Source organism: Trichosporon asahii (genome assembly GCF_000293215.1).
Source record: "Trichosporon asahii var. asahii CBS 2479 unplaced genomic scaffold scaffold00070, whole genome shotgun sequence".
In the NCBI taxonomy this organism is placed as follows: Eukaryota; Fungi; Basidiomycota; class Tremellomycetes; order Trichosporonales; family Trichosporonaceae; genus Trichosporon; species Trichosporon asahii.
Window position 1 is genome coordinate 1,834,173 of NW_014040855.1, and position 25,842 is coordinate 1,860,014.

A 25,842-nucleotide genomic window follows, 5' to 3' on the forward strand; every position below is an offset into this window, starting at 1 on the left:
GCCTGGAATTACTCGGCGTTGCAGTATTAGGGAAAAGTCTGTAGCGGAATATAGTAACGCCCGGTATATGATGGAATAATACTTTGTTTATCACGTGTGCCTGAGCCCCTTCCCTTGTTCCTGAGAGCGCCAGACTCCCTGGTCACTGACCCCAGTCCAAGCCCAGTGGCGAACGGGCGCCGTCGCTTACTAATGTGAACTTTCGCTGCATCGAACGCCTCGTGGAATTCGAAAAGGTCGCACCACTGAGTCCGCTGCAGATGACGAACGCCCAGAACGAACAGCTCGGTATGGAAGCCGTTGCTGACATAGGTGGCTGCTCTGGAGAAGGTGACGTCAGGTGGCCATCGGGCTTCACCCACATCTCGGCTCGGTGCAGCTGGACCCATGCTCGTATCGGTTGGCGGCGTCTTCACACCTCCATTCTCGGATCCGCTCCCCGTCACAACACGTGATTCGCCGATCCCATCGCTAGACTTTTTGGCGCCGTCTCGCGAACCGTGCACGTTACATGCCGCAGCATGCGCAGCGTTGTGCACAGTGTGACCACCCACGTGTGATGAGGTGCACGGTGAAGGTCGGCTCTCTAGGCGTTTATGCACGGGCCTAAGCACCACGCTGAGTGGTGGATCGCGGTGACGCCCAATGCGCCAATGCTGCGTGCTGCGTAAGCCGTGCATAAGTGGCCGCAGCAGATGGTGGAGCCTGTCAGGTGACTGACTGGTAGCTCTAATCGCCGGTGCGGTCTCTGTCCGCCTCATGAATCGTCTCGATCCTTCGGCTAGACCGGCTAACGTGGAAGTCATTCGAGGCGGGACCCTTCTTCTGTTTGATTCGCGAGCGAACGAACGACCTTTGTGCTCTGCAACGCGACCGAAGTCGACAGTCGACAAGTGATCTATGGCAGATCCGACCGATGCAGCGCGCGCGACCCACTTGTCGGGCTACAAGAGCCTGCGTAGCAGGCAGTGCATCACTCATCGCGGCACTCGCTTCGCCCCCGCCGACTACGCGGACCCGCAGACCGCCCGACTCACGTACACACCGACCACTGATGACTAGATGACTACGAGAGCACTCACCGCTTTCCCATCCAGACCTCTGGCACGCCGCGGGAAGCGACCGTCGGGGGTGTGTTTCGCAGGTAGCCCGATGGTCGGTCGTCGATCGCATTTGACCCACCCGCTCCGCGTCACAGCAGTGTCAGTCTGCGGTCCTGATCTCAGGCTGCGCAGGAGAGAGTGCCTCACAGTCGCTTTCGATCCCTGTCACGTATGCATCGCACGACATGGTGCTGACCTTATCTGCCTCGCACGGCACACGGCACATCGCTCTAAGGGGAACGGCCTCATTTATGTTTTCAAGCTACCTGTCGCGACCTGGCGCGCACAAGACGTTCTGCCTCGAGCGCTCGATCGGCACTGACAACCATCAGGCCAAGCGAGGCAATGTGCCTCGTAAGGCGAGGGGCTGCCTCGCTTGGCGTGATGTTTGTATGTGACCGGACAGCGAACCAGGAAACGTGTCACACCAAGAGCGCAACGGACCTCTATCGATTACACCACTGCGGGCGCGCAGTTCGAGGGAGCTGATGAGATCTGACCCTTTTCGAAGTACGGTATCTCGCAGTTGTACAGCGTAAAGGAGATGGCTATTCCCAGCGGGATAAAGTCGTTAACATTCTCTTGCGCCATGCCAACTAATTTCGGAGCGCAGCGTCGACAGCTGTACGCTACGGTGTCAGCCAGAGCCGATGGTGATCCATCACTATAGCCGTCCAAATATGGTCGATCGTTCCATCGCGTCAGCTCATCATTCAGATGTGCTCTCTTGCTTGAAAAAGTTGTGCAGGGAGCACTCGTGTCAATGCTCTGCGCGCGGCGTAGACTCCAACTTCTTAGGCAGCCTCCGTACACGCAGATAGTTCCCAACGATGACCCTCTACAATGGTGGTCCACTTTCATCGAGACGGACGGCGTGTCTGTGCAGTGTTGCTGGCCCCCTTCTGTGGGCGTCGTTGGGACATGCGTACATCATTTGGGGAACAGCAGGTCCCCTATGATCGAATTGTGCCGAATCGTACATCCAAGCTAAGACCCGTCTGCACATCCTGGCTCATGGCCTTGCACTCACAAGCGGCCATGCCTGGCCTAGAAAGGCTCGCTGTTCTGGCAAATGGCGTCCTCGGTTGACAGACTGCCGCTCTCGCTTCTATCGCGCAAACCGGAATAGTGTCCCACTGCAGCAGACTTGCGACAGTAGTCCGCCACAGGCAGCGTCGGATCAAGCCTTATCCATAGCTCCATCCGTGCATTCAGTCTCACGTACTTCTGGAGGAAGAGCCGATGCACGTCAGCGTGCGCTGGCGAACAAGTAACATTTTGACGCGCGGTTCGATATCTGTGGGCACGCGGGCGAGAGAAACCGAGGGGTGTTGAACAGCGTCAGCGTCAGAAGTAGAGGGTGGGACGTTGACACTTGTGAAGGGAGGCATGGCGATCTCGAAGAGACTGCATTCCAACAGTAAGAGATGTCCGCGAAATGCGCATCAGTTAGAGCAGTTGGCCATACCAAATGGGTGCTGGACATCTTTCGCCTCAACACGCCGAGGCAATGGTCAACCGTGCGTGCGCCATTTAATGCTCGCCAGTCGTTCAGTACTGCGGCTGGGATGTCGTTCTTGTCTTGGCTCACACAGTGCACAAAGGTCAGGGCTGTATCAGTCTCATCAATTGAGGCTAACACTCCTTAACTTGTCCGCCCACCTGACCTTTGGCGGGGTCATAATTAGCTCAGAGGTGCAACAGTGCTGGCAGTGCTTCCAGCGGGTGTCAGGGGGTGGTGGCCGCTAGGTGGGGAACTCATTTAAGGGGAGCCCTCAAGGATGATTCACTCGTGGATTCCCTAACCCCCTGGCCAGCCTGTCGAGCTGCGTTTTCACCCAGGCGCGCCAAACGGGCCCAGCTGAACTAGCTGAACTCCTTGTTTGCCCACAGCCCCTCAGGCTCGACTGCTTCCGCTTTGGCACCTTCAGAAGCTTCCAACCTTAGCCCCTCCAGCCCACCAGCCCACTGTCCCACTGCCCTCGACCCCTCCCGCACCACCAGGCCACCACATAGCATCCGCCATTCAGGCTCACCGAACACCGCCCAGCCAACTACCACCCCCGAAGCTGACTTTGCCGTCGCCGCTGACACTTTCTCTTCAACACCTTCCACCCCCAAAAGGTCTCCCTCGATCTTTCTCCCCCCAGCACGCCTCGTGTCCTCGAGACACCCCCCTTCAGTTCACTCGTGAACTAGGGTCTTCTTCCCCCGCTACCCCCCTCTCTGTTCTGTTCTGTTCTGTGTGTCAGCACGTCATCCACCCGGTCGTCTTCCGGTTGACAAGTCCCAACACGTTACCTGCACGCCAGAGGAGCTATACCTAGTCTGCATCTCCGCAGAGCTTCTCCCGACCCAGCGCATTCGTATTGTACAGCCCAAGCAATCTGTGAGTCACCGAATTGCCGCCTTCTGCACCGCTTTGTCAGTGCTGACATTGTGCGGTGTCCTGTCTCATGTTGACCCGTGTTCTTGCTTCGCATGGCTCCTCGAACCGTCGCCTCTTTCAGATTATGTCGGCTGCAAACTAGCGAACACCGTTATTAGAACCCCCTAGTATAACACAACCTCGTCTCTCGATCACTATGTCTTCCGTTGGAGCTATCGAGCCCAGCGAGGAAGAGTCGATGGCTGGCGATAACCCAAAAGTAGGTGCTGTCGGAGAGCTTGGCTGACCATCCAAGCCCGTTGCAGATAGCAGACGTCCCAGTGCATCCGAGTCCAGCGAAGCTCATGTCGCTGCAAGGCGTCCCAGCGCATCTGAGTCTGCTGATGCGCATGCTGCGGCCGCCCTCCAGGCGCGTCGCGCGGTCGCTGACAACCCCGCTCTCCTTTCGCCACCTCTCTCTACCCCTCGCACTCCCGACTCTGAAGCCGTGTCTCCCGGCAACATCTCTGTCAAGGAGCTAGCCACCCCGCTCAGCGAAATGCAGCGCCCAGACATGCAGCGTCCTCCCACCCAGGATTCTGTCGCCCCGCAGGCAGGATCTGCCGGCACTCCAGAATTGATTCCCGAGTCAGCCTTCCTTCCCGGCGCCAAGTGTAAGTAGAATGTTTACACCCCGCACTCACACTGCAGTCCGCCCTTTGCCCGCGGAGGCCCAGGGTGCTATGAACATCCCACCTCCTTCGTCTGCGCCAATGTCGCGAAACGTCAGCGAGAATGGAACGCGTCAAAACCGCTCTCAATCGACCAGCAGTCAAAAGAAAGGCTTCTTGGCCAAGATGTTCCACCACGACTCCAAGGTCGAGAAAATGACCCCTGCGAACGGGTCGCCGCCAATGACTCCCAACGCCACTGACTCTGATCAGTCGCGACCGCCCTCGCGCGCTCCCAGCTTCAAGCGAACCAAAGAGGAGCCACCTGCGCCTGACAAGCTCGAGCGTCGGCCCTCTGGTATCCAGAGACGGTTGTCTGAGCGTACCACGTCGCACGGTTCGACTGGCGCTGGTGCCATTGCTGCTGTTCCAGAGGCTGCCCCGTCGAAATTCACCCTCAAGGATCTCATCGGCGGTGGCAAGGACGGTAAGCTATCGCGCCGTGGCTCCGAGAAGGGTTCCGCACGTGGGTCGGACCGTGGCTCTACCAAGGGCAGCGAAGCTGGTGGCGAGAATGCCAGCACGGCCTCCCTGCTCAAAAAGTACGGCATCGGCGACCGCGCTGCCATTGGCAAGGGTGCGACTGCGGTCGTGCGCCTCGCCCACAAGTGGGACCGGCGCGAGGAGAAGCTGTATGCCGTGAAGGAGTTCCGCAAGCGGCGCAAGAATGAGACTGAGAAGGATTACGTCAAGAAACTCACATCCGAGTTTTGCATTTCTTCCACCCTTCATCACATCAACATTGTCGAAACCGTGGACCTCGTACAGGACGAACAGCAGCATTGGTGCGAGGTCATGGAGTATTGCCCCGGTGGCGATCTCTACGCAGCAATCAAGAAGGGCGGCATGTCTTCCGCAGAGGTCGAGTGCACATTCAAGCAGACGCTGCACGGCATTCAATACCTGCACTCTATGGGTGTAGCACATCGCGACATCAAGCCTGAGAACCTTCTCCTCGACGGCCGTGGCCACGTCAAGATCACCGACTTCGGCGTGTCTGACGTCTTCCGCATGTGTTGGGAGAAGAAGACACATCTCAGCAAGGGTCTCTGCGGCTCGGAGCCTTATATCGCTCCGGAGTTGTTCGAGATGAAGGAATACGATGCTCGCCTCGTCGACGTCTGGGCCGCGGCAGTCGTGTTTTACTGCATGCAGTTCCAGGAGCTCCCTTGGCGTGTCGCCAAACCTACCGATGCGACCTATGCGACGTACACGTCGCAGTACTATCCGTCAGGTGCCAGGCCCGAAGGCGCCCCTGCCTGCCCCGCGCCTTTGAATAACCTGGTTCCTCGCGAGTGCAGGCACGTCATCAAGCACATGCTTGACCCCGACCCCAAGACAAGGTGGACCGTCGACGAGGCGCTCAAGGACAAATGGTTGCAGTCCGTCGAGGTCTGTGTCGAGGGCCAAAAGAACAACCATTCGCATACCACCGTTCCCTTGGACGTTGTCCGTGTTACGGACAAGTGATTCTACATTACGGACCACCCCATGTTGTTGCACAGATTCCTTATATATATTTACAGTATGGATTACGTTTTAGAGTGTCGATATGGAGCACTCTGCTTCACGCGTATAATGCATTGGTTCTGCCGCGAGCTCATGCGGTTCGTGACAGTCGCAACTCGTTGTTGGGAAGTGGGGTCGTGTCAGTAGATCCCTTATGCCGCTCCGGGCACAGGGGCCGGAGCCTGGCGCGCCAGGCCTGGGCTGCCGGAACAGGACGGGGAGGTAAGGCATGTGAAAGGACGCGCGTATGGGGACCCCACCCACGGAAATCAGGCACGACTTGCGTGCACGTTTGGTGCGGGCGGCCGTGCAATGCCGCTGACACAAAGTAGCCAAGATGGGCGCAATCGCGCACATTGCCAGATCGGAGGGCTGTCCGCTTTGCTGGCGCACAGTTGTTCTCATAACCCCTTCATCTTCTCTCTGTCTCTCTCCTCTGTCATTTCCCCCCAACTCTCTCCCCATAGCTCCCATCCACCATCCTCCCACGGTCCATTCGTAGATCAAGGACGACGTCGGACATTGGCCTGGGTCTAGCTTGGCAGTCTGACATACTCTCATCTCCAGCGTCGCTCAGCTTGTCGTTGCAGCACGCCGACTCCGCTATGACGAACAAGCCAGCTCTCACCCAGGAGAACCTCGACAAGATCCCTATGTGTAAGTGGGTTAGCGGCACGCAGCTAGCTGATGTGTCCAGCGACGGTTTCTCAGTCCCCCGGGTCCCGTACCCCTCCGGTTCACAAGCCCACCCTTTCGAGGCGCTCCTCCATGTCCAGCGCTCCCAGCGCCATCGGCCCCTCGTACAGCGTCGATGTTGCTCAGATTGGTGTCCCCGTCACGACTCCGCGTCGCGAGCGTCCCAAGCAGCACAAGCGTTCCCTCACTGGTGGGTCTCACTATGAGAATCGCGCACCTAACTGCAGGGTCTTACTTCCCCTCCCAGGCTATGGAGACCGACGAATCTCCGATCGGCGACCCCCAAGTGTGGAAGACTGCTCTCAAGGCTGAAGAAGTGGACAAGGATGACGTCCAGGGCGTCGCCAACACAGTCGTGCGCCATGTTACGACAACCCTCGCCCGCCAGGCCATCAACCTCGATGACCTGGCCGCGTACCAGGCCACTGCCCTCTCAGTGAAAGACAGGCTCATCAATCGCTGGAACGAGACCACTTCATACCACACGAAGCGCGCCCCCAAGCGTGTCTATTACCTGTCCATTGAGTGGCTCATGGGCCGCTCCCTTGACAATGCTGTCCTGAACCTCGACGTCAGGAACACGTACGAGACGGCTACGCAAAAGCTTGGCTTCGTGAGTGGATGATGAATCGGAATCTAACAGCAGAACTTTGAGGACCTCCTCAATGAGGAGCGTGATGCCGCACTGGGCAATGGAGGTCTCGGTCGTCTCGCAGCGTGCTATGTAAGTCGACCTGAGGATGCGCTGACGATAGATTGACAGCATGGCAACTTTGAGCCTTCCCGGATGGGGTTACGGTCTCCGCTACTCGTATGGAATTTTCAAGCAGCTCATCTCGAACACGGGCGAACAGCTTGAGGCTCCAGACCCGTGGCTTGACCGCGAGAACCCCTGGGAGATTTCTCGCTTGGATGTCTCCTACCCTGTACGTTTCTACGGCAACGTTGAGGCTGTGCCCAACACCGACCGAGCGGTGTGGTCTGGCGGCATGGAGTGCTTGGCCGTCGCATACGATGTTCCTGTACCGGGTTTTGCGACCAAGAACACGGCCAACCTGCGTCTCTGGTCCGCCAAGCCCATCCAAGGCTTTGATCTCAACTCGTTCAACGCCGGAAACTATGAAGCGTCTGTTCAGAGCAGCTCTGAGGCCGAGAACATTACACGCGTTCTGTATCCGAACGACAACATGTATGCTGGCAAGGAACTCCGCCTCAAGCAGCAGTACCTCTGGTGCAGTGCTTCGCTTCAAGACATCCTGCGCCGTTACCAGAAGCTTGACCTGCCCTGGGAGCAGCTTCCGGAGTACGTTGTCATTCAGAGTGAGTAACCTTGCATGGCCAAGTGCTGACCCTAGTGAACGACACCCACCCGACCATTGCGATCGTGGAGCTCATGCGCATCCTCATCGATGAAGAAGAGGTTCCCTATGACGTTGCCTGGAAGATCACCACCAAGGTGTTCGCGTACACCAACCACACCGTGCTTCCCGAGGCCCTGGAAAAGTGGCCCGTGGCTCTCTTTGAGAACCTCCTTCCCCGCCACTTGCAGATCATCTACACGATTAACATGAACTTCCTCAACGACGTCGCCAAGCGCTTCCCTGGCGACATCGATCGCATCAGGCGCATGTCGATCATCGAGGAGGGTAACGGGAAGTTCGTCCGCATGGCCCACCTTGCTATCGTCGGATCGTTCAAGGTCAATGGTGTCGCCGAGCTGCACAGTCAGCTCCTTCAGGCTACCATCTTCCGCGACTTCGTCGAGTACAAGGGCCGCGACTTTTTCACCAACGTCACCAACGGCATCACCCCTCGTCGTTGGCTGCTGCAGTGCAACCCCAGCCTCGCTCAACTGATCACCGACACCCTGGGCTCCGAGCACTGGCTGGTTAACTTGAAGCAGATCCAGCAGCTACTGCCCATGGCCGATAACAAGGAGTTCCGTGACGTGTTCCGTAACATCAAGATCGAGAACAAGCTTCGTCTTGCCCACGTACTCCAGTCTGACCTGGGCATCGATGTCGACGTCGACAGCATGTTCACTTGCCAGATCAAGCGTCTTCACGAGTACAAGCGCCAGACTCTCAACATCTTCGGTATCATTCATCGCTATCTCCAGATTAAGAAGGCGTCGCCCGAAGAGCGCAAGAAGTTTGTCAAGCACACTGCCATTTTCGCCGGCAAAGCCGCGCCCGGCTACTACATTGCAAAGCTTGTCATTCGTCTCATCGTGAACGTTGCCAAGGTCATCAACGAGGACCCCGACGTCGGCAATCTCCTTCGCGTTTGCTTCATTCCCGACTACAGCGTTTCGATCGCTGAAGTGTTGATCCCCGCTGCGGACGTCAGTGTCCAAATCAGTACTGCCGGCACTGAAGCCTCGGGGACCAGCAACATGAAGCTCGGCCTGAATGGTGCCCTTCTCCTCGGTACCGTCGATGGGGCCAATATTGAGATCGCCGAAGACGTTGGAGAGGAAAACGCCTTCCTGTTTGGTCACCTCGCTCAAGACGTCGAGGCTGTTCGCTACGCCAACTCGTACAATCAGACCTCTCTGCAGGAGCGCTCTCCGGAGCTCTTCGAAGTGTTCAAGGCCATCGAGGCGAACAAGTTTGGCGACGGTCACGTCTACGAGCCCCTCCTCAAGACCGTAAGCCCGCTTTTGTGTCAAGCTAACACCAGATTTACGACAACGACTACTATCTCGTTTCCAACGACTTCAGCTCGTACCTCGCCGCTGAAAAATTGGCCGACGAGCTGTGGCTGGACCAGGATGAGTGGACGAAGAAATCGATCCGCACAACTTTCGCGATGGGCGACTTCTCATCTGACCGCTCGATCCAGGACTATGCGGACTCGGTAAGAACTGAATGGCTAGCAGACCACTGACAGCAGATCTGGTCGCTCGAGCCCGACCCCGTTCCCGAAAAGTAAACAGCAGCCGAGTGTGTTTGAAAAGGACTATGAATCGAATGTACATACAAAGCCTCCAGGCTCCTTACAACTTGCGCTTCTTATCGGGGGTCTCATCTCCCTCAGTCCGACGCTTGGCAACAGTGCCAGTTCCAGGTTTTTTCTTGACAACGACACCTTTCAACAATGACTTCATATCCTTCTTTCCAGACTTCGGAGGAGCGCGCTTCGGAGCAGGGGCTGTGGTCGTTGGCTTCAGATCAGATGGGGAAGCAGCTGGTATAGACGGCTCAGCCGCGGCGACCTCGGCAGCATATTTCTTTGCCAGAGCACTGTGTATGTTAGATGAGAACACTGTGCTTCACGTACTCTCTGTACTCCATCACTTCGGCGTTGTCCTGATCCTTCACCCGTCGCTCCTTATCGCGCTGCTCCTTCATTTTCTCGGACAAAAAGTCGTATTCATCGGCGTGCAGGCCTCTGTATTGGTTTCCCAGCTTCATCTTGTTATCCCATTCTTCCTGCTTGAGCAACTGTTCCGTCAGGTGCCGAAAAATAGATGTGAATAGTGGATGTGTGACTCACTCGCTGCTCCTCTAGCCTCTGCATCAGTTAGTACAGACTGCAGCCCAACTAGCTCACCTCAAATAGTGTGCGACCATCGTGCTTCTCCTCCTTCATCTGGGGAGGCGGCTCCTGACCGATCCTACGGTTAGACTTACTCCAAAGGCAACCCACCTCGCATATGCCTCCTTCCATTCCTGGTCGCGGCGATCGTTAGCTTCATCGAGCTTGTTTTGCGAGATAAAGCGCGCGTTGATGCTACCAGTGGCCAGAGCCGATCCCGATGTCTCGATACTTTCCATGTTGGACTCGCAAAGGGATGATGTGGTGAAGTCGAATTGCAACAACACAGCTAACCGCGGCACGGAAATACCTCCGCGGCGGCAAATGACGCGATCTACATACTTGTTGCAGCACACTTGTCCACTGTCTATGTTGACACGGTCACTGTGGTCCTTATGTCGAGGAAGCTTGATCTCTCACAGTTCAGAGGTGATTCTTCAGACGAGGAGGAACTGCTCCCCCCGCGGAAGGTGAGTCACCACCCAAGCGCAGCAGACTGATGTCAGCGAGCTCTTGAACTCGACCCTCTCAAGTCCAAGACCTTCTCATATGGAGTAACAAAGAAAACGAAGATAGACATCGAACGCGAAGAAGCTGAAAGGAAGCGCGTTGAGGATGAAGAGTGCGTTCCTAACAGTCGTCTTTGCTCATCTTCAGGTTGGCCCGGATTGCGCTGGAGGAGTTCGCGCAGGCGTTTGAAGGAGAGAAGGAGGGACCGGGACGGCGCGCAAAAGGCTTTGTTAAGGCCGGGAACACAGGTGAGGCTGCATATGGTCATTGCTGACGTGCAGCCAACTCGACGTCGACCCCTACAGTAAGGCTGTATCACACAACTAGCCGCTTACAAACAGTTCAGTCGAAGTGGTTTGAGTCGCACTTCACCACCGTCCATCTCTACTCGCCCTAGAGGCAAGAGGGCCATGGATACGTTCTTGGAGGAGATCAAGAGGTGCGTGGAGGGCTGCTTCGTTTTCTTTGTTCTTACGATCAGCAATCAGGAAGGTCGCGAAGCTCGGCTGGGTCGGATAGCGCAACGTATGTCGTCAGGCCGAGTCCGAAGAGCTAGCTAATCCGGATAGGGGAAGGCCGCTCTGTCACTTCTCTCGCAGCGTTCGATGGCCCTGGCGCCATTCGACAAACGGAGGCAGAGGTATGTTCGTGCCGTTGTTTGCTGATTAACATTGCAGAGCACCAATCTCTTCATCGTAAGCTAAATCTGTGCTGGTATCACTGACCACAGGGCAATCTGCCGCAGGCAGTTTCGGAGGATAGTCTCGGAGAGCTATTCGCCAAGGCTGGGTCGGTGGGCACTGTCAAAATCATGTGGCGTGCGTTATCACTGCTCTCACTGCTCTCACTTACTGCTTGCCATTGCTTACCATTTAGCTCGGGAACATGACCACCATAGATCAAGAGCGGGTTTGACAGGCTTTGTGTGTTTCATGCAGCGACCAGATGCCGAGAGGGCAGTGCAGCAGTTCGACGGTTTCGATTGGAACGGCAACACACTGCGTGTCACATGGAGCAAGCCCGTTGCAATTCCCCGGCAAGCTGCATACGGTGAGGGCACTCACTCAGTATGAGAACTGACCACAGAAACAAAGCATCAGCAGCCACCTTTCGAATTGAGTGCAGAACCGCGTGACGAGCCATCTCGAGATTCGCTGCCCTCTTGGTACGACAACTTGGAGCGCAAGCAGTACTGGATGGGATCTCTTGGGAAGGAGCAGCAGGATTTTCTCGAGGCCGTTGCCAACAGGGTACACGACCATGGGAAAGGGTTGCTCAACACGCTACGCAACAATGAACGTAGCAATCCAAAGTTCAACTTTTTGTTTGATACAGAGGTGCGGCCGCGAGAGTCTGGCAATGCGCTAACAGGCAGAGTGCAGATTACCATGTGTTCAACTACTTTCTGGATGACAGCTACGCATTCCCCCCAGCTCGGATCGCCGCGTTCGAGGATGAGGGGTATGCTTCGTTTTGCTCGACCGATTCTGCAGAAGAGAGGGATCAAAAGGAATATGGCAAGGCGTATCTAGGAAGGCTAGCCCGCCGGCGTTTCGAGGCGATGCTGCGGGGTATGACGGGGAAGCGTGTCGAGATTGCTCGCGCCATGGAGTTTGCTCTGAAGCACGCTGAGGCCGCCGATGAAGTAAGCTGCTGTCTTTCATTGTCCTAACAGCAGGTCGTTGAAACCATATCTCAGAGCCTGTGCATCGACGAGACCCCCATTCCCCGGAAGATCGCCCGCCTGCATCTGATATCGGACATTCTTCATAACTCTGTAAGGTCGGAATCTTGACTGTGCTGACTTACCAGGCTTCACCGTTACCGAACGTTTGGCGCTACCGCCAAGCTTTTGAGAAGCGTTTGAACCACGTTTTCGACCACTTGGCGACTGTTCACAGGAATCTTTTGGAGCACGCGGGGACTATTTCAGCCCATGTGTTCCGGCAACAGGTAGAAGCAGTTCTTGAGCTGTGGGAGCGATGGTGGGTACTTGGTGCAATGAGTTCTGACCAGCAGGTTTGTGTTCACGTCTGACGTATTGGAGCGGCTAAACAGGTTGCTGCATGCCGAAATCACCCTTGCGGAGCTTGAACGACCCACCCCAGCTCCTGTTGTGGACGCTTCCCCACAGAGCCAACGCAAAGGTGCAGGATTCAAGTCCTCCTTCAAGCGCATAGGACCTGAAGGGCGGGATCGGTCTGCGTTTACAGCTGGCGTAGAACAGGAAGACTTAGACGGGGATGTTATGGAGGATGTGGATGGGGAGTCTATCAGGGATGATGGTGGGGAGTCCTCGGAGGACGTAGACGGAGAGTCCATGGGGGATGCAGATGGAGAGTCCCTCGGAGACATAGACGCCGAGTGTGCATAGAACTTGCAGCAGCAACAATCATGTAATAGTACATTTTGCGAGCTACGGTGTGGCTCCCAGTTTGAGGTCAACGACTCCGTTTCCACATCTTCTCATTGATTCTGGCGGCCTTATCGAGAGCACCCTGCAGCCTACGGATTTCCTCTCGCAAAGCCGCTGTATCGTCCTCCCTCACAGACTCCCCAACAGTCGCCATCGCCGACGCTCGCTCCAACCCTGCTGCGCCACGGAGCAAAGACAAGCGTTCTCGAGCCTCCGGCTGAGCCAGAATCGACACCTCTTGCGACTCTCGAGCAGACTTTGTTACCCTCATACGCTCCAAGTTCTTGATCTCCATGATTGGCCAATCACCGGCACCTCCCGCCCGGCCCACGAGATCAGGCGGGGAGCTCACCGTTGACAGATAGGACACCGGCCCAGCGTGCGCGGGAATGCTCCGCACCTGTTGGTGCGAGGGCAAGGCATGAACGTGGATGTCTCCTGCCGATGTACCGATAAGAAGTTGGGAGGCCGAGAAGGAGAGCGCGAGGCACGTGATGGGCGTGCCGACGCTAATGCAAGCGTTTTCGATCTTGACAGGAGGTGCAGCAGGCCCATGCCCATTCACTGCTTCGACCAGTCCTGTCTGCGATGGTCTGTTGTAGAGCGGGATGAGATACACATCGCCTTGCTTTGAACCGACGTAGACAAATCGCTCTGCAGAATCGACCACGAGAGAGCTTATCGAGACGGAGGGAGGCAGGACAAAAGTCGCCAGGAGGTCGAAAGGAGCCTGAAGGGACCACATCTTCTCGTCAGCAATCATCTCGTCGGTTCTCTCACCTTGACTGTTCCATCTTCTGAGGCAGTCCAGCAGCGACCACTGCCGTCGACGGTTGCTTTACCAATAGCGACTGCCGAAACGCCAAGAGTATGGTCACTTAGCGAGCCGTAAGGTTTACCAACAGGAGATGACGCGTCGCAGTCAATGAGCCGCGAAACCAAGAAGATGTGAACAGAGGCGTCCGCGGAAGAGGAGAGCAGCAGAGCAGAGTCGCTGGTAAACGACAGTGTCGTGACGGACCGGTAGTGCGCGTTCCAGGATGCCAGCATTAGACCCGACGCTATCTTTCGATCAGATTGTGCCTAAAACGTTGCAGACCTACCTCCCAGAGATAAATCTGGCCATTCGGGGATCCGGCAGCAAGCCAGACGCCATTCGGCGACAGGGCGACGCACGACAACTTTTCCGGGAGATGAAGCTTCAGGTGTTGCTGGTCCTGATGTAAGCTAATGCTCAGCGAGAATGTTCCTACCTTTTGCCAAGCCCAAATGCTAATGATCGCTTTCCCTTCTTGCACTGCCCACACCGTACCTCCGAGACTGTCATGACTTTGGCACCAAGTCAGTGTGTTCGGAGCACAAGTGATGGTCTTGAATGCCTGAACATGGCTCGATGTAGCCAGATCGTGAAGTTGGATCGCGGGGGTCGTTTGTGTTCGCGTTGCCGGTATCGATGCGCCTGCTGCCGCACTGGAGGATAGGATGAGCTCCTGCGAACTCATGGTGACTCGTGCACTGGCTAAACAGGCGAATGTCTGACATCAAAAGTCGTCAACATTTCCAAAATCACGTGACTAGTGTGAGGTACTGAGGCATCCTTCGTCGGCCACCTCGTTGTCTTATCTACCGATACCGCAGACAAAGTCAAGCGGCGTCCTCCTGGTCCAGACTACCTGAAGCGTCTCACAGCGATTTGAAACCATCTAAGCGCTTCAGCGCAACCGGAATGAATGTGCCGATACAAGTTTTCCGCGGTTTGCATGGGCAGGAAACAAGTTCTAGTATCCGTACGCAACTGGCAACCCTCACTTCCACTAACGCACACCCCGTACTGGATTTCATTGATTGCTGCATCTGCTTTTAACCGCCGTGTATCTATCCAGGCGGTAGTCGGAGAGTGTTGTTTACTCTGTTATTCTAAATATGATACGCTTAGCGGAGCTCAGCAAAGAGCTTGGGAGCAGCGCAGGCCTGAGTCTGTTAGTATTTCTCGACCGCTAGTAGTTGGACAAAACGGTGCGTTTGCCGCGCTTCAGAAAGGAGCTGGGATACTCACGTCGACACAGTGCATCATGTGGAACATCTAAACTATGTCAGCGCTGCTGTCTCATTTGGGGCAGGAACTCACCTCCTCGACACAGTCCTCGCCCTCCCAGCCCTGACCAGCCTCGACCTGTTGCTATCAGTGCGTTGCCCCCACGTACGTTAGAAATTTGACGCACCTTCTGCTGGCAAGCCTGGAAGTGCTTCGCAGCAGCCTGGCACTCGGTCTGCTCGCACTTCTCGCGGATAGGGGGAGCCTGCTAGAGGGATGTAAGTCATCTCGCAATATCCTTCAGAAAGCCAAGCGACTCACGTCCTCGGGGTCCTCCTCCTCCTCCTCCTCTTCCTCCTCCTCGTCGTCGGCCGACTCCTGCTCGGGCTCCTCGGCGGGGGTGTCCTCAGCAGCCTCCTCCTTCTGCTCCTCCTCGGCGTAGGCGCTGCGGAGTCAGTCCTTCGGCGCTCGGTGTGCGGATTAGCCGAGATGCCCACTCACGTCGGAAGGAAGAATGACGACAGGGTCGAGAAAAGGGATGTTGACTGCTCCTCGTTGGCGGCCATCGTGAGTCGTTTCGGCGTGGTGAAGGTGAACGAGTTGTAGATGCAAGGGGTCTCGGCTTGAGCACTTTCAAAGGTGCATCACCTGGGCTGGCATTGGCTGTCGTACCGCTTAGGCGGAGGATCCATAGTGCCTCCGAGAGCTTCCGGCTGCTGGCGAGGTGGGATAACGCCGGTGAGTGGCACTTCGTTGGTGACGCTCGCCCTCCACCGCTTCCTGACAGTTCTGATATTCTGATGACGGACCAGCTGTCTGTCCGTCTGCTTACAGCTTGCGAGGGTCGCTCATTTTAATAACGCAGTTGGACCGGCAGGGCACCTTGCAGTCGTCCATGAGATGTATGATAGTGCTCATCGTGATCATTGTACTACTTATGGTGAGCTCACGTTGCAGAGGAATGGTCGTGCCAAGATGCCCATCTAAGGGTCCGGGCATTGTTTGGTTCTCCAGAAAGATTTCAGAATATACCTTCATCCACTACTCATCATGCCGCGAGCGAAGCGAACGCGCAAACAACCGCTGGTCTCCAGTGCTACCCCGACCTTGTCCCATAAAGCCACGCAAGCCACCATCTCAAGGTTTCATACACTGCTGAAGCGAAAAACTGCACTCGAAAGGAAAGTCGGCAATGGAGCCACAACTTCTGTACAACACGAGCTTGACAAGGTCAACTCTGAAATAGAAACTCTAGGCGGACTTGGGGCGTACCAGCACGCAAGTACCCTTGGACAATCATCTCAACGCGGGGGCGATTCGTCCAAGGTGCTTATCAAATGGCTGAAAGAGCTGCAAGTTTCTATACCCGTCAAGTGAGAGTCATCGACATTCTTGCACTGACGCGTCAGGATGCTCGAGATCGGAGCCTTGAAACCTGACAACTACGCCAGCTATTCCAAGTGGATTCTGAACACCCCCATCGACTTGCGATCCAATCATCCTGACATTCTGGAGCAAGACTTCCTACTGCGGCCCCTTCCGAAGAACGAGACGGACAGGTTTGACGTGATCAGTTGCAGTTTGGTGATCAACTTTGTACCAGACATCCGAGACAGAGGTGAGATACCATCTCCGTTCTCTACTGATGCAGAGGTCGAATGCTACAGCTGTGCCGAGAGCACCTCAGACCAATTCCGTCCTCGCTCCTTTTCATTGTCCTGCCCCTACCCTGCGTGGCTAATTCTCGATACATGACTGAGACGAGCTTCAACGAGCTAGTCACAGCTATTGGTTTTCGTATGGTGAAGCAGCACTGGAGGGAAGGGGGTAAAGTGGCCTATTGGCTTTTCCAATGGGCTCCAACACCGGCGCCAGAGACTCTCAAGCGCTGGTCATCGAAGAAGCTGATCAACGATGGCCCAGGTCGCAACAACTTTAGCATCGTCGTTCCCACAGTGGCTTGATTGTTTGTTGTACAGTAATGAATACATGTTATAGCTTAGACCAGAACAACCAGAATAAGTAGGATGATGAGAATTACGATGAGAATGGCGATGCACCACGAGCTACGGGAGTCTGGGATCAGTGCGATTCGTCGCCGGGGGCTCACCCTCGTTCTTACGGATAAAGTCATTCAGAGTTCGCGTGACTTTAGTCAGCCGAGACTGAGTGCTATCCACATGCGACGACAGGTCTTCGATCATGCTAAACTTGTCAGCTGCTTCATAGCGCAGGAGGCTGACACGTTGTGTTCGTTGACCTCTTGTCCGATGAGCCCAGCCTGCGATGCGAGATTGCTGAGCGTGCCTGATATCACCCCAAGGGTGCTATCCTGCTGCCGCATGAGCATCTGCAGTGGTGAGCTTCCAACACGAGGTTGCCGTCCTACCTGCTGCTCTTCCCGTTCCCATCTGTCTACCTCTTCGTTCTGAGCTTCGATGTCCTGGTACCGAGTGCTCAGGTCCTTTAAAGAAGCCGCGGCCGTTACTTGAGTGCGAAGTCGCTGAAACGATCAGTCGTAACTTCATGCATTGCTCACCTGAACGTTGTGTGAGACCCGATCCACAAATATCCGTCGTTCGCGAACTTCGGCAGAGGCAAGTCCCCACCGATCCCCATGGTCCTCAACAACTCTGACGCACTCTTCGAGGTCTTCTAAATCGGTTTCGAGCAAACCCAGTGTCGTCTGGAGCTCCTCGACTGTTTCCGACAAGCTGGTCGATCCGGGTGCTGTCGACTTTATCCGTTCATACGAGTCGAGTAGGGTTATCAAGTTGCCGATGTTGGCCTCCACCTCACTGACGCGTCAGCAAACCACGCTGAGGAGCAACATACCTCTTAGCATCCGTATATGGGTCCCTAGACATGCCTGGCGGGCTCGCCGATATGGCCACTCTTAAAATCGTGGAAGAAGCAAGCGCAATGTGTTTCGAACTACCCTTGCTAGCTGATAAGGAGGAGTACGTGACACCGACACCTGAACACCCTTACACATTACGTAATACATTCTTCACTGTCTCACCATGCTTCATGCATCGTCTTACTCTACTGTTCACCTAGCTTGCAGCATTGGAGATTAGTGTGTGCTCCGAACTTAATGCAGCTAGTCAAAGCGGATGCGTAAGACTATCGACACGTAGCGAAGGATGGAACACGGTGAGCCAGGTGGAGGTTCACGGCGGCTTCCATGCCACCTGTTCACGAAACAATTAGAAGTCGACACTTACCCTCCACCATCTCCCCGCTGCCATGGCCACCACTGAGCGACGACCACTTCCTGGACTTTCGACAGGAAGTGGGCGTCGCGACGAGGAGAAGTGGACATGCCAGTCCCGGCCGATGTCCACTCGTCGTGGGTTGAACCAGTTACGCTTTTACTCGGCCACCCTACTCTTCCTCATCGGCTGGTTTGTGCTGTGCTTTGCGGTATACGTTGCGTTCACGGCAGACCAGGCCCGGTCCGGAACCTGGGGTTGTCAGCTTCCTCGCATGTTTCCGGTGTATCAACGTCTGGATCCCCCAATTCCCAATACCAGATACGACACTTTCCTCTACCGCGAAGGAGGGTGGGACGCAGACGCTGTACGTTCAGTCAAGCATGCGCTCGCTGACCGAAGCCGACCGGGTCCCCCGTAATCTTTCTTCCTGGTCATGCCGGTGACTACAAGCAGGCAAGATCCGTCGCCTCTTCGTTAGCGAGGCAGTTCTACGGCGACGAGAGCAGCACAAACTTCGAGAAACCATATTGGCCGCACCCCGTGGATGTCTGGACTGGTACGTGGAATGTCAACAGCTCATCCTCTTACATGCGCAGTGCACTACAACGAAGACTTCACTGCTATTCATGCACCATCTCTCCTCGACCAGGCAAAATATCTGGTGTCGATCGTTCCAAGGATTCTAGGGGAATATCAGCACCTCCCAGCACACTTGCGACCTCGGTCTGTCACTCTCCTGGCACACTCCATGGGTGGAGTAGTCGCGCGCTTGGCTATCCGTCTGGCACCTGATCTGCCAGTAGATGCCATAGTTAGCATTGCGACTCCTCATCAGCTGCCACCAGCGAACTTGGAGTTCGACATGGAGAGGCTGTACCAGAAAGTGAACACACCGGCAGCTATCGACCCAATATTGATATCCATCTGCGGAGGAGTCGCTGACACTCAAATCATCTCAGACACGTGTGCTTTGCCCGACTTCGTTGGACCGGACAACGGTTTCACGGTTTTCTCCAGCGGGGTGCCTGCAGCCTGGACTAATGTGGAACATCAAGCGATCGTTTGGTGTGATCAGGTTCGTTGGAGGATTGCCAGGATTCTTCTGGACATGAGCGCCGCTACCACGCGAGACGAAAAGCTCTCTTCAGCCAAGAAGTGGCTCCGAGAGGCTCCAACCCTCAGCATTACTGAGCGGCACCAGGTGGTGGAAACGCTGCCCCCGGTCGCCAATGAGAATGTGACGTGCATCGTTCGTCTCCGCAATCCTACACCGACGCTAGTTGCTGAACCACCGCTGTCATTACTCTCCTGCGATTCATCTATGATTTGCGAGCAAATAGCAGCCTCAGCTCAAGTGATCCCGTATCCTCGCGATACTCGACTGCCGTTTCCCTTGCCGGGGGAAGGTATACGTAACGAGGAGTCGGCTTTTGCAATCAGTGTCTACCACGCCGACAAAGACAAAACAATCGCGATAGCAAGCGATGAGCAGCTCGAAATCTTGGCTACTGGTGCCCACCTGCAAATTCGCGGGACCCAGGGAAGCTGGATAGGTGGTGGGCTTTGACTTGTCACGCATTGCTGACCTTTGACAGGCTTATCTGCATTCACCGATGCCACCCAACTCAGTTTGCACTACCCGTCAGTCTTGATGTCGTCGTTGTTTGCTTGGCGTTTGCAAATCTTCACTCGCTCATGCGAGGGTAAGTCTCCCGTGTTGATTGCGTTAATGCCCAGGCCGCCCGCCGATCACACTCTTCCAAGGCCGGTCTGTGCAAAAAGGCACTGTGCGGGAAGAGTCGCGCTTCTACATGGGGGCGAACAAGTCGATGGTCCTGCATTCACACATCTCGGGAGCCCCATTCCAGGGACAGCAGTATTCCTACGGTCTCGACGTCCATGTGTATCAACAACCCGACTGTGTCGTCGACCGGCTTCGCCTCACATTCGATGTCTGGACATCAATCGCCAAAATCGCGCTCAGATTTCGCGTAGCGGCTGTCGTATGGGCATTAGGATGGTCTGCGGCCATTCTTTGTCGCCAACTAGAGGCTTTTCGCACTCTCGGTAAGGCAGATTGAGAGCCCCGCTCACCTCTCCACAGATGTCGTGCCTAGTGGGGTCAACGTTCTGGCAACTGATATACCGCTTGGACTCTTGTCGATTTCAGCTGCTTCAGCTCTCGCGATGTTGATACAATACTTGTTCCCGAGGACAGCGCCTCACCTCTTGATAGGGGCCGCACATTGGTGTATGCTTCCAGCTGCAATCGGCCTGGCGGTCTTCTCTTTGGGACTGACGGTTATCGTGGCGAGTTGGCTGGCCGCTGCAGTCCGTCTCGGAACGAAGGTGCTTGGAACCTCGGCTACGCCATCGTAAGTAGGCACAAGCAAGCTCAGAAGCTCACCTGCTCAGGTCCTCTGCTGAGAGTGCGGTCGCGTGGAGGACTCGTGCAATGTTTGGGGTCATTTTGCTTTTGCTGGTGAAACTCATCGTCCCCGTTGGGATAGCCTTCATTGCTCTCTACTTCATCCTCTTCGTATCGACTTGTCGTTCAGCGGGACGGGACCAAGTGAGTGCTGGTAAGAACGCTTGACCTAATATGCCGCAGACGTCGAGACACCGGATACTCTTCTCCAGCTTACTGCTGATGACATTCCTGCTGCCATTTCACGGCTTGAGTCTAGCAGTCTGGGGTAGAAACGTGTGGGCAGAGATAGGACATCCCTTTGACGAGGATCACGCCGTCCTTCCTCTGATCCCTGTCCTGCTGTTCATCGAGCAGTCGACACGCGAGGCGGTCCCCTTGAGCAAGGACTCCAGGTAAGCACCACCGAAGTCCCACCTGACATAACATCAGGATAAGTAGAGTCGCCCACCTCGGATCGTTGATGCTTGCTGGAATCGCGTTCATCCTTGGGCCACGTCGACCGTTCCTGCTGCCTTCTGTCTCCAGCGCCCTATTCCTGGTCTTGTTTGCCCTCCTAGGGGGCACTGCCCGCGTCCGTGGCGATTAGTTGTAGACATCGTGAAAATGATGCACTCCGGAAGTGATAGTGTTGGTGGCGCGGGTTCAGATTGGTCAGGCACGGCGGACTGAACATGACGTCTACGACGTCCATCGTGGCCAACACAATCACTTCCATCATCACTCAACTAGAGTCATCTTCGATTACAGACGTGTGTACTAATCGTGAGCTTTTTCTACCACACTTCGGACATCTTGCTGACCATTGAGCGCAAGGCTCGTCATAGCGGTATTATGCTTCCACCGGATCCACCACAGCAGCGATAATGTCCAGCCAACAGCAATTCAATCCTTCCCGGAGCCCTACAGCAAAGAGCCCACAGGGGCACCACCACTCGTCCTCTTCAGATTTTGGCGACTTCCACTCTGCACCGGTTTCAAAGCCAGGTGATATCTTCTTTGATCCTCCGGCTAGCTGCTCAACGCGTGGCCTACACCTCACGGACACTGATTTGTTGGGATCCTTCGAAGATGTAGACCCAATGCCGACGAACCGTCCAGCACCTCCTACATCTCGGGCACCCCCGTTGCTTGACTTCGGTCGCGACTTATTGACAGAGGAGCCGGAATCCACTACCGCCAGCATGGTCTCTCCGTCAGACTCGAGAAATCTATCACATCGCACATCTAAATCGTCGCTGGAGTCATCGCCATCCAGATCAAGATTCCTCATAAATGCGCCGTTTCCCGGCCCATCTTCCCCACCTCGAGTATCAGAGAGCGGCTCTGAGATTCTGTTTCATGCACCTTCCTCCATGGATGAAGCGGCAACTCAGTTCCGACGCCTCCGTCGCCTGTCAAACGACGACTTCAACCGGACCAAGTCGGCCCCCCACCCAGGCAATGGGGTGCCTCACACGCAGCACTCTCTGCTAGATGCGCTGGCTACCACGAAAGTGGCCTCGCGGTGGAAACGATCGGTGCTCAACCCTTTGCGGTCGGAGCCGGAGCCTCCGAGCAAGACGGCCGTGCCCATTGATGTCAATCACAGCTCGCCCTTCGCCTCCGTGGATCAAATTGCTGGTCGAAACTATGTTGCGCCCTCTGGCGCGCCAGGATTTCGACCTGTGTCCGAGTCGTCACACAAGGCCAATGATGAGGACGAATGGGCTTCCACAACGCTGGAGGGGCGGCGCGATACAACGGAGCCGGTTCTCAGTATCCAGCAAGCCCAGTCAGTGAGTTATCACATTGTTTCCTGTGCAGGGATCGGCTTCTGAACTAATCTTCCAGCTTCGCCCACTCTTGCCTGCCCGCCAAAGGTTGTCAGACTCGTGGCGCCTGCTTTGTAAGTCCGTTGATCTTCCAGCATCTGACTGCAGTCTCCCTGGACCAGCACGGCGCTTCTCTCTCTACACTGTACAGACTGGTCGAGGTCTACGCCCGAACCCATCGGACAACTGGGAATCTGCTAGCAGTAAAGGACTCAGAGGGTCATGTTTTCGGAGTCTTCCTCAATGAACCCATCCTCAAACGCGAGGGAACATACTACGGCAGCGGGGAATCGTGAGTCCTACCGTGACCAAGCGCTAATGGTCGAGTTTTATGTTCAAGTTCGTTCGCGGGGAAAACAAGCCTCGCGTGTTCCGATGGACAGGAAGGAACCAGTACATAGCCCTTTGTGAAAGCAATTTCGTCTCGTTCGGAGGAGGGTGAGTGAGGACCATTATCGCATCGCTTCGGCTGACTTTCCTAGGGGAACTTCCTACGGTCTGCTCCTGGATTCTACGTTCAGCCGAAACTCTTCCGCAACCTCGCCTGCCTTTCAGAACGAGGTATTATGTGGGGGCTCAGGCTCGGACCTCACTGAGAAAGCCCAGCCTTTCGACTGCCTGGGACTGGAGGTCTGGGCAACATCATAGCGCGATATTGATTAAACCGCTCGCACCGTGACTGTTGTATCTATGCAACTTTTCATGTCTGTTTGAGAAGTGGAGGTGCAATGAAAGGCAGACTCCGGGATGACTTGCGGCAGACCTATCTCAAGACTGCAGCGATTTCCTCGTTGGAAAGAATTTGGGCGATATCGAGCGGGGTCTGCCCGTCTTGATCCTTGATCCATGAGTACCACGCGCTGAATTAGTGCAATGACTTACACGTGCAGTTCTATCGGCACCTTGAGACACCAAGTACTCTACGGCCTCTTTCCTTTGCCTGTCTGTTGCGACATGCAAGGGGGTATATCCAAATTCGTCTTCCGCGTTCAGCAGTGTTGGATCGACGAGCAGGATGCGCAATGCTTCGACATCGCCACTGGCAGCCGCTTCGTGTATAGGACTCTGGGCACTGTCATGAGTCTCCACAAGCTGCGCTTTCTTGCTTACTAATCGCCTGAATCCTCCTGAGACATGACACTGACGCTTACACCTAAGCCCGTCCCCTTAGCCGTCGACTCCGCAGGCTCACTCGCTTCGCTGAGACCAGCGCCTCTCTTCCAGCCCACGCTCTCCGCGATGCACAGGTAGCGTAACTTTGCCGCTTCTTCGGAATCGTAGATGTGCGCAGCTCGAGTCCACGCATCGTATTTGGCCCTAGCTTCGAAGCTGAATATACCTGGACGCCCTCCCGATGGACCGGTACCAGCATTGATGAACTTGAAGAGGCCATACAGCTCCCAAATCAGCATCCTCCTTTCGACAACCTACCTCGAGCTTCGCATCGTTCGGTAGACTTCGAGCAGCCGGGGAGCTGGTCATCCATGAACACGCATCTGGGAAGTCGTCGCCGGACATTGCTGCACTGGATTGGAATTATGACCACAGCTTGATCAGCTCCTGATATGTCTGAGGCCGTCAGGGGTCGTTATCAACGGGAGCATACCATACCCCGCCTCCACCATCAGACATGACGACAGGTGTTCTCGAATGAGTCATCAGACACATTCGATTATTTGACACTTCACCATCCTTTCGACAATTCTGCTGGCAGCAGCATGGAGTCCAATGATTCCAGCGTTGTAGTCGCATCGGGGGCCACCTCGGGGCTCATTATCAATCTGTGCGTGCTACTTCTCGTCGCCAGCTGACTTATACCAGCCATCCCCTCGCCATTCTGAACATATCTGATCATTTTACACGTGCCAAGTACGCGGGGACGAAGAGTTCCAAGAGTCAGTTTTGTTTAGATCAAGAGCTAACAGTCCCAGTTGTGGGAGTGTTGTTGGGCACGCAAACTGGCCGGAACATGTCCATCGTCAACTCCTTCGAACTTCCTTCGAGTGACGGGTCCATAGACGAGGGATTCTTCCGCACCCGCAGGGACCAATGTTAGTGTGGCCGCGCAGAGGATGCTCACACAAAGTCTCACAGGTATTCCCGGCGCAAGCTGTCATCGGCTGGTACACTGTCGGAAATAAACCCACCGCAGCCGACTCTGCTGTACACGCGCATGTTTCCGAGTTGGTCGATGCGTCACCGTCCATTTTTCTCCTGTTCAATCCCGACATTCAGGATGATGCGAAGCAATTGCCATTTGCTGTCTTCGAATCAGCTTTGACAGATGGAACCGAAGCGGACAAGGCGGGCAAGTTTGTGCAACTCGAGGTTGGAGTTGAGGCAGGAGAAGCGGAACGAATTGCGGTGGATGACGTCGCGAACGAGAGCGCAAGTGACAGTGACCCCTCTGGCCGTGAGTTCCGGCAACGCACACTCAGACTGATTATCGCTCAGAGATCGCTAGCTTGAGTCGTCAAAGGAATGCTATAGCCATGCTGCATGACCGCGTGCGTGTCATACAGCAATATGTGTCGGCAGTAGTGGCCGGTGAGTTCCTGATTACCTTACGTGACTGCCATTGGACTGACTCGAAAGGCATTGCTCCGGCCGATCATGAAATTCTACGTCAGTGTGCAGCTCTAGTAGCTACTCTCCCTGTCATGGACGGCAGTGAGTTCAATAAAGAGCTGCGCACCGAGTACAACGATACTCAGATGGTGTCATATCTTACCACATTGCTGGGTCAACTCAATACTCTGTCTTCGGTGACCGACAAACACTGGGCACTGCATCCACCTCAGTCCGAAGACATGGGGATGAAGCACGGGTTGAATCCCAAGATGGGTGGACAGCTGTTTGGAAGTGGTAGACGCCGAGGCACGAGCCGCCGGTGAATGGAGGTCGTTGGCTCAGCTTTAGATGATCGTGCAGCGATTCGTCAATGTTTAAATCATTGAGCCTCTCTCTGTGTACAAGTATGCCTTTATGCAACGTGTGTAGATTTATCACGAGCCCCGTTGCCACTTGTCACGACCAGACTAGAGCTTTAAACAATGCGCGCCGGAATCTGCCGCCAGTCTGTCGGACCTATCACAACTTCCCAGCGCTTTTCGGGTGTCCCTTCAGTTGAATTCCGCATGCAACCTGTACGTGGATAACACGGGTCAGGATTGTACACCAGCCGCCTGGCATCTGTTGACAATTGCTTCGACCCTTGCGACTTTGGCGTTTGACCTAGATTGCTCTAAACTCCAAACGCCTGGAGGACCATTAAAATAAGGGAGCAGCAACGGTCGACTGCTTCCATGATCCGCCCTTTCCGGTATAGAGGGTCCAAAAACACCGTTTCGTCACGCCGATATCCGGCCCAACCGCAACCCAATCGACCATCGCAGTGGAGGAGAGACCCAACTCAATGGGAAACTTGCTTGCTTTACCATCTCCCACTTTTCACCAAATCCTTCATCCCGAGCT

The 25,842-nt window shown here is 55.3% G+C and overlaps 11 protein-coding genes across 11 annotated transcripts; 7 read left to right on the forward strand and 4 right to left on the reverse strand.

The window, feature by feature from the left end:
* Positions 1–3,688: 3,688 nt before the first annotated feature.
* Positions 3,689–5,672, forward strand: A1Q1_04452 (serine/threonine protein kinase; the record flags this gene model as incomplete). The annotated part of the gene is made up of 3 exons (XM_014322818.1): positions 3,689–3,751; positions 3,824–4,145; positions 4,183–5,672. The coding sequence occupies 3 exons, from the start codon at positions 3,689–3,691 to the stop codon at positions 5,670–5,672; spliced, it is 1,875 nt and encodes a 624-aa protein (XP_014178293.1).
* A 644-nt stretch (positions 5,673–6,316) lies between these two features.
* On the forward strand, positions 6,317–9,341 carry A1Q1_04453 (glycogen phosphorylase; the record flags this gene model as incomplete). The annotated part of the gene is made up of 8 exons (XM_014322819.1): positions 6,317–6,368; positions 6,423–6,601; positions 6,655–7,020; positions 7,124–7,131; positions 7,171–7,638; positions 7,703–7,710; positions 7,763–9,057; positions 9,300–9,341. 8 exons carry the CDS (start codon positions 6,317–6,319, stop codon positions 9,339–9,341), a joined length of 2,418 nt encoding a protein of 805 aa, XP_014178294.1.
* A 64-nt stretch (positions 9,342–9,405) lies between these two features.
* Positions 9,406–10,186, reverse strand: A1Q1_04454 (uncharacterized protein; the record flags this gene model as incomplete). Its single annotated transcript, XM_014322820.1, has 4 exons — positions 9,406–9,652; positions 9,699–9,853; positions 9,906–9,923; positions 10,043–10,186. The coding sequence occupies 4 exons, from the start codon at positions 10,184–10,186 to the stop codon at positions 9,406–9,408; spliced, it is 564 nt and encodes a 187-aa protein (XP_014178295.1).
* Positions 10,187–10,342: 156 nt separating this feature from the next.
* Positions 10,343–12,831, forward strand: A1Q1_04455 (uncharacterized protein; the record flags this gene model as incomplete). Its single annotated transcript, XM_014322821.1, has 11 exons — positions 10,343–10,417; positions 10,585–10,705; positions 10,785–10,896; positions 10,939–10,982; positions 11,027–11,097; positions 11,188–11,275; positions 11,334–11,507; positions 11,583–11,769; positions 11,829–12,102; positions 12,270–12,442; positions 12,516–12,831. The coding sequence occupies 11 exons, from the start codon at positions 10,343–10,345 to the stop codon at positions 12,829–12,831; spliced, it is 1,635 nt and encodes a 544-aa protein (XP_014178296.1).
* A 67-nt stretch (positions 12,832–12,898) lies between these two features.
* A1Q1_04456 (ribosomal large subunit assembly and maintenance-related protein) lies at positions 12,899–15,474 on the reverse strand (the record flags this gene model as incomplete). The annotated part of the gene is made up of 9 exons (XM_014322822.1): positions 12,899–13,603; positions 13,654–13,934; positions 13,977–14,084; positions 14,186–14,408; positions 14,930–14,956; positions 15,002–15,046; positions 15,096–15,173; positions 15,230–15,353; positions 15,410–15,474. The coding sequence occupies 9 exons, from the start codon at positions 15,472–15,474 to the stop codon at positions 12,899–12,901; spliced, it is 1,656 nt and encodes a 551-aa protein (XP_014178297.1).
* A 484-nt stretch (positions 15,475–15,958) lies between these two features.
* A1Q1_04457 (nucleolus protein) lies at positions 15,959–16,872 on the forward strand (the record flags this gene model as incomplete). The annotated part of the gene is made up of 3 exons (XM_014322823.1): positions 15,959–16,281; positions 16,360–16,526; positions 16,688–16,872. 3 exons carry the CDS (start codon positions 15,959–15,961, stop codon positions 16,870–16,872), a joined length of 675 nt encoding a protein of 224 aa, XP_014178298.1.
* A 73-nt stretch (positions 16,873–16,945) lies between these two features.
* Positions 16,946–17,775, reverse strand: A1Q1_04458 (uncharacterized protein; the record flags this gene model as incomplete). The annotated part of the gene is made up of 5 exons (XM_014322824.1): positions 16,946–16,974; positions 17,019–17,113; positions 17,152–17,411; positions 17,466–17,706; positions 17,744–17,775. The coding sequence occupies 5 exons, from the start codon at positions 17,773–17,775 to the stop codon at positions 16,946–16,948; spliced, it is 657 nt and encodes a 218-aa protein (XP_014178299.1).
* A 1,099-nt stretch (positions 17,776–18,874) lies between these two features.
* Positions 18,875–19,693, forward strand: A1Q1_04459 (ER-associated protein catabolism-related protein; the record flags this gene model as incomplete). The annotated part of the gene is made up of 1 exon (XM_014322825.1): positions 18,875–19,693. One exon carries the CDS (start codon positions 18,875–18,877, stop codon positions 19,691–19,693), a length of 819 nt encoding a protein of 272 aa, XP_014178300.1.
* A 1,727-nt stretch (positions 19,694–21,420) lies between these two features.
* Positions 21,421–23,016, forward strand: A1Q1_04460 (uncharacterized protein; the record flags this gene model as incomplete). Its single annotated transcript, XM_014322826.1, has 4 exons — positions 21,421–22,328; positions 22,388–22,442; positions 22,491–22,660; positions 22,851–23,016. 4 exons carry the CDS (start codon positions 21,421–21,423, stop codon positions 23,014–23,016), a joined length of 1,299 nt encoding a protein of 432 aa, XP_014178301.1.
* Positions 23,017–23,131: 115 nt separating this feature from the next.
* Positions 23,132–23,886, reverse strand: A1Q1_04461 (uncharacterized protein; the record flags this gene model as incomplete). The annotated part of the gene is made up of 4 exons (XM_014322827.1): positions 23,132–23,191; positions 23,251–23,431; positions 23,479–23,747; positions 23,800–23,886. 4 exons carry the CDS (start codon positions 23,884–23,886, stop codon positions 23,132–23,134), a joined length of 597 nt encoding a protein of 198 aa, XP_014178302.1.
* A 451-nt stretch (positions 23,887–24,337) lies between these two features.
* Positions 24,338–25,262, forward strand: A1Q1_04462 (COP9 complex subunit 6; the record flags this gene model as incomplete). The annotated part of the gene is made up of 4 exons (XM_014322828.1): positions 24,338–24,419; positions 24,479–24,781; positions 24,823–24,915; positions 24,964–25,262. 4 exons carry the CDS (start codon positions 24,338–24,340, stop codon positions 25,260–25,262), a joined length of 777 nt encoding a protein of 258 aa, XP_014178303.1.
* Positions 25,263–25,842: the final 580 nt, after the last annotated feature.